This window comes from Myotis myotis, unplaced genomic scaffold, assembly GCF_014108235.1.
Source record: "Myotis myotis isolate mMyoMyo1 unplaced genomic scaffold, mMyoMyo1.p scaffold_m19_p_5, whole genome shotgun sequence".
NCBI classification, from domain to species: domain Eukaryota; kingdom Metazoa; phylum Chordata; class Mammalia; order Chiroptera; family Vespertilionidae; genus Myotis; species Myotis myotis.
This window is the reverse complement of record NW_023416357.1, coordinates 50,737,868-50,743,867: the sequence shown is the minus strand read 5'-3', so window position 1 is coordinate 50,743,867 and position 6,000 is coordinate 50,737,868. Positions and strand designations below refer to the sequence as shown.

The following is a 6,000-nucleotide window of genomic DNA, read 5'->3' as shown; positions in this document are numbered from 1 at the left end:
TTTTTTATTTGTTATAATGGCTGGAAATAATCATTGCATTGCTGGAACATAAACAGTCTTCTACAGCATATATTTATACTTTTCTTTTTAAGTATATTTTATTGATTTTTTACAGAGAGGAAGGGAGAGGGATAGAGATTAGAAACATCGATGAGAGAGAAACATCTATCAGCTGCCTCCTACACACTCCCTACTCGGTATGTGCCTGCAACCAAGGTACATGCCCTTGACCGGAATCGAACCTGGGACCCCTGAGTTCGCAGGCTGATGCTCTATCCACTGAGCCAAACCAGTTAGGGCTATTTATACTTTTCTGATTGTCTTTTTTCATATTTATAGCTATTTTAAGTAATGTCTCATTGTCATTGATAATTTTACTAAACACATTATTTCATCTAAAGTGAATAAAATTTTTAAATTGTGATTTTATTAGCCACTGAAGCAAGAGTCCCATGCCATCTCCACTTTTTCCTGACCGCTCCATCTTTTCTATGTTACGAGTAGAGCAGAAATACTGGATTTCTTCTAGAATGAAAGGCCATGGCTAAGCACATATGTTAGCTATCCTTAGGCTTCCTATTGAGAATATCAGCTGTCAAATAAACACTTATTATTGTTTGAGTGTCAGTCAGGCAAGAACTATGTATTCTCCCTATTTGTTTATTATTTTTGTTTTTGTTAATCCTCACAAATCAGTTGATTTTTAGAGAGAGTGGAAGGAATGGTGAGAGACACAGTGAGAGAATATTGATGTGAGAGAGACACATCGATTGGTAGCCTTCCACACAAGCCCCGACCAGGGCCCGGGATTGAGCCTGCAATTGAGGTATGTGCCCTTGACCAGAATCAAATCTGGACCCTTCAGTCCACAGGCTGACACTCTATCCACTGAGCCAAAATAGCAAGGGCTGTTTTTTATTTTTGAAGAATGACTGACCGCAGATGAATATATGTTTTATACTTTAGGACAAATAACTCCAAATCAGAAATTTGAGTATTAGTTTTATGTACATCTATTAGCTGTCTGAGGATATATATATATTTTTTAATATATATATATATATATTTTTAAATATATTTTATTGATTTTTTACAGAGAGGAAGGGAGAGAGATAGAGAGTTAGAAACATCGATGAGAGAGAAACATCGATCAGCTGCCTCCTGCACATCTCCCACTGGGGATACGCCCGCAACCCAGGTACATGCCCTTGACTGGAATCGAACCTGGGACCTTTCAGTCCGCAGGCCGACGCTCTATCCACTGAGCCAAACCGGTTTCGGCTGAGGATATTGATTTACAGTATTTCTGGATGAAGTTTGACACTTAACTGGATTCTTCCCAATGCTAGGAAAAAAATATTAAAATGTATTTGATAAGTGTAGAATCTGGACAGCCTGAGGCTAGTGAGTAACATAGGTATCTTAGGAATTGCTGCTTTAAAGTAATACCTAGATAAGTCAGATGTTTGTGCTCCATCTGTTTTTGGCACATACTACTTATTATTTCATTGGCTATATATGATAGAATATTACTGTTTTTGTTTTGCTTATTTAATAAATATTTGCTGATTTGTTTTTGTTTTTATTGGCATTCGGTACTGTGCTGGGGTAAGGGAGGGAATTAAAAGTTATTAAGAGGTTCTTTTTTCAAGGAGCTTACAATTTAAATGTAGGTGACCACAAACTATGTGGTAAATTTTGTGTAGGGCAGGAATTGCCAAACTATACAGCCCTTGGGCCAAATTAAGCTGCTGCCTGTATACTGCCACCTCTGTTGTTTTATGCTTTTGTGCCATCATGGCAGAGTGAAGAGTTTAGACAGATCTTATACTTCATCCCCACCCGCAACCCCCCAAGTTCCCCCACCCCCGCCAAAGCCTCTAATATTTACTGTCTGGCCTTTAATAGGAAAGATTTGTCAATTTCTGATCAGAGCAATTAAAGATTTTGCAGAGGGGATTTTTAACTTAGGCCGCTGGGAATGTGAATAAGGATATCATCCCAAGGAGATGATTGTGGATGGACTAGAGTAAGGTATTCAGACAGACAAAACAAAGAGTGGCCCCAGAAATATAGCATGTTTGGGAAACTTTAGGTACTTCCCTGCTCTAGAGGATAGGGAAATGGCTAAAAAGGCAAGATTGGGCCAGATAGGTAAAGTCTTGCATAACATGTAAAGTTTGGATTTTGGTCAGCAGAAGCCCAGTGTCAATTTAAAAGAAAAAAAAAAAATATATATATATATATATATGTATATATATATATATATATATATATACATATATTTGATTTTTTACAGAGTGGAAGGGAGAGGAATAGAGAGTTAGAAATATCAATGAGAGAGAAACATCCATCAGCTGCCTCCTGCACACCTCCTACTGGGGATATGGTTGCAACCAAGGTACATGCCCTTGACCGGAATCAAACCTGGGACCTTTTAGTCCGCAGGCCAACGCTCTATCCACTGAGCCAAACTGGTTAGGGCCCATTGTCAATTTTTAAAGAAGAGTAGATATGTTTTAGAAAGATAACTCTGTTTAGAGTATTAAAGAAGGATTGGAGGGAAGAGAGATTGCAGGCAGAAAATAATATGTTTTATGTTGAAGGTGGTGAGAATGAAAAGGGATACATTTAAGAGTGAAAAAGGTAGCATCCTCAGAACTATAGGATCTGATCACTGATTGGGTTTATGGGATTGAAAATGTTCAGCCTTTTCAAATATGGGAAACTATTAATAATGCTCTCATCCTTTTGGAGTGGTGGGGCATTGTCAGCTACCTTGGTGATAGTGGGAGGAGTTTGGACTCCAAAAAGTTGAGTTAATAGTAACTGGTATTTTTGGATAGAGCCTTCCAAAAGTCAGTGAGATATATAGTTGAAGCTATATTTCTAGTATTACCTTTAATGATTTTTGATAAACTTTTAGTGTCTTTTAATTTGCTGTATTCACAAGTGATTTTTATAAAGTTGTAAGGTCTAAATATTTTGAGGAAGTACATTTGTAATAGTATAATTAAATAATTTGAAAAAAGAGTTATTTGGACAGACCTTTTATTAACTGCCTTTTTTCTCTTTGTTCTAATTTGCAAGTTTTTAATGCTTTCATTAACTGCCTGCATGTCAGTTGACTTATTTTCATTGAAAGACAATGTCTTTCTTATAATTAAATTCTACTTTGTAGGACAGGAATAGAACATGAAGGCATGGAGGAGAGTCACCATAAAGTTTAATGTTTTAGCTATTCAGAATGATGGATATTTATAGTTTCCAAGAAAAGTTGCGTTCTAAGGCAGTGTATTGATAAAAGATTATATATACACATAAGTCTGAAGTAACTAACACAATTAAAGCACCAGTGGGATAAGAATTTATATATCTTGGAGCCCCATCTGTTCCCCAGATCACCCTGTTGCTTCTTTAAGTACATTAATACTTTCGGCAAGCTGCTTTTTTGGTTCACCTGTCATGTAAAATTATTTAATTGGTGAAGAAAATTCCTTAACACTTTTTTTTCCCTTGTCCTGCTTTTTTGTTGGGACTAAATTCAAAATAAATTGAGTATGAGCCATAGAGTTAAGTGTGGTATTTTATTTTGGTGTTATGGCTGTATTTATGCCAACTCCTTTTTGACTGAATATTTATGAGCTTTGATGATTTGCATACTTATAATAATATACTTCAATTAGTTACTTGGAAGACTGTGGATAAAATTAATGGGTAGGAGAAAAAGAAAACTTGGATATATGTGTAGAAGATTTAACATCTTGAATGTTAATACGATGAAATAGCTGCAAAACAATAATAAAATATTTGGGACTTAAATTGTATTTTTCCTTTTGGGTACATTCAACATTCCTATACTTTCTCTCTATAAGCATTTGCAAGTTTTTAGTGCTTTCATAAACTTCAGTGAGCTTTATTTATTTTTAAATGTTTTTAATGATTTTTAGAGAGAGGAAGGGAGAGGGATAGAGAGATAGAAACATCGATGAGAGAAAGGAACATCATTGATTGGCTGTCTCCTGCACGCACCCCACAGGGGATTGAGCCCACAACCTGGGCATGTGCCCTGACCGGGAATTGAACCGGTGATCTCTTGGCTCTTGGTTCCTGCTGAGCCACATCAGCTGGGCAGGATTGATTTATTTTTAATGGCACAGTGAGAGTCATAAATACGTTTTGTTGTAGTGCTAGACTAGCTTGCAGAATTACTTTAGAGATGTTTACTTAGATATTTTCAGATTTATACGTATATGCTACAGCTTTTTTTTTATTGCGGCTATTAAGACTGGTAATATTGAAAATGTTGAGTAAACTATATTATTATACATTATTACATTTAGTATATTAAAATACATTGATACTCTCAGCTATCAAGGTCTGAAATTATTCCCTTAATTTTACTTACTTGTCTGAAGTTACTATTTTGCTAAACAAAATGCATGAGATATCTTTTCCAGACCTTTTATTTTTTTCCTGGTTGTGTTACTGCAATCAGATTTAATTCTTTATTAACTACTTCTCATATTTTGGAAAATGAAGAGATTCTTGTAATCATGAAGGTATCAGTGAGATTTTCATCTACTGTCTGAGATTGTGTCTATAATAATGATGGCAGTGCATTTTATTTGTCAGTTTTTTGTTTTTAATTTGGGTTAAATTTGAGGTGCAATTTGTGTTATTAAGTTCGCCAGCAAACATCTTTTATCTAGTTAGATTATTTAAAATATGTCTTTATTGATTTCAGAGAGAGGAAGGGAGAGGGACAGAGAGAAACATCAATGATGAGAATCATCCATCGGCTGCTCCTACTGGGGATTGAGTCCAGAACCTGGGCATGTGGCCTGACTGGGAATCGAACTGTGACCTCCTGGTTTATGGATCTAAGCTCAATCATTGAGCCACTATCTAGTGGCCAGGCTATCTAGTTAGTTTCAATTGTTTGTTGGTATAACATTTCTCCAGCTAGGTTACTAACTGCTAGACTAATGTGCTTGATGTCAGTGGAGCCTACAGCAGTTCTTGATAATAGTAAACCTTAGATAAATATGGTATAAATATAATTCTTTTATTTTGCGTCTGTGCAATGTAAATAATTTTGCTTACTTTTATAATAGGATGAATTATTGATATTATAAAGCTTACATTTAAAAATATGGATTCGATTTTTCTAATTTCAGGTTTATCTCTTTGGCTTTTTGGTTGATACAGTATCTACTATATATACATACATAAATATATACTGATATGGCATTTTATTTTCAAGCTAAATGTTGACAGATTTATTTCTCATTTGGTACTTAGTTGATATCACAAATGAATACCTTTGTTATGATGAAGGTTTATTTTTTATCTTCTTTTTTTTTAACTTTAGTGACAGACTGGATATTGGAAAGAGATCCACATGAAGAAATATTGAAGGCATTTAAACTATTTGATGATGATGATTCAGGTAAAATAAGCTTGAGGAATTTGCGACGTGTTGCCAGAGAATTGGGTGAAAACATGAGTGATGAAGAACTTCGGGCTATGATAGAAGAATTTGATAAAGATGGTGATGGAGAAAGTAAGTTTGAGTAAAACACATTCTAAGTAGTCCTGATGTATACATTTAGTAAGTTTTTCTAAAACCAAATGATTTTCAAGACCCTTTGCAAACTATTGTAATTTTTGTTCATCCTGTAATGGACTTGTCTATATAAATACTTTACAAATTCAGTTTAGAATGAAGCAGACCTTTGAAACCAACTATATAGATTGTAATATGAGGTTCCACACTTAAAAAAGGTATTTACTTCTCTTTGTGTTTGAAATATCAAAGTTTCGGTCACTTAGTAAAATTTCAGCCTTTAATGCCTTCTTCCTCAACCTCCATACACTTCTAAACTTTACTATTCTATTGATTCTATCCTTCAAATATTTTGGCTCTGTTTTATATCTTTGTTTACTGCTGGTGTCCTAGTTCAGCCCTAATTTTTTTGTAGGAATGTTATTATAGCC

At 34.9% G+C, this 6,000-nt stretch overlaps 1 protein-coding gene across 2 annotated transcripts in view; it reads left to right on the top strand.

The window, feature by feature from the left end:
* CETN3 (centrin 3) overlaps positions 1-6,000 on the top strand; it is a 28,683-nt gene that overhangs the window by 10,355 nt on the left and 12,328 nt on the right. Inside the window, exons 4-5 of one of the 2 annotated variants that reach the window (XR_004967563.1) lie at positions 5,375-5,566; positions 5,720-5,787. Coding sequence is in view for 1 of the 2 variants with exons in the window: in XM_036309359.1 (XP_036165252.1) it covers positions 5,375-5,566 (192 nt within the window). In the remaining variant the exon portion in view is untranslated. The remainder of the gene's footprint in view (positions 1-5,374; positions 5,567-5,719; positions 5,788-6,000) is intronic. The other variant, XM_036309359.1, reaches the window with a different exon arrangement.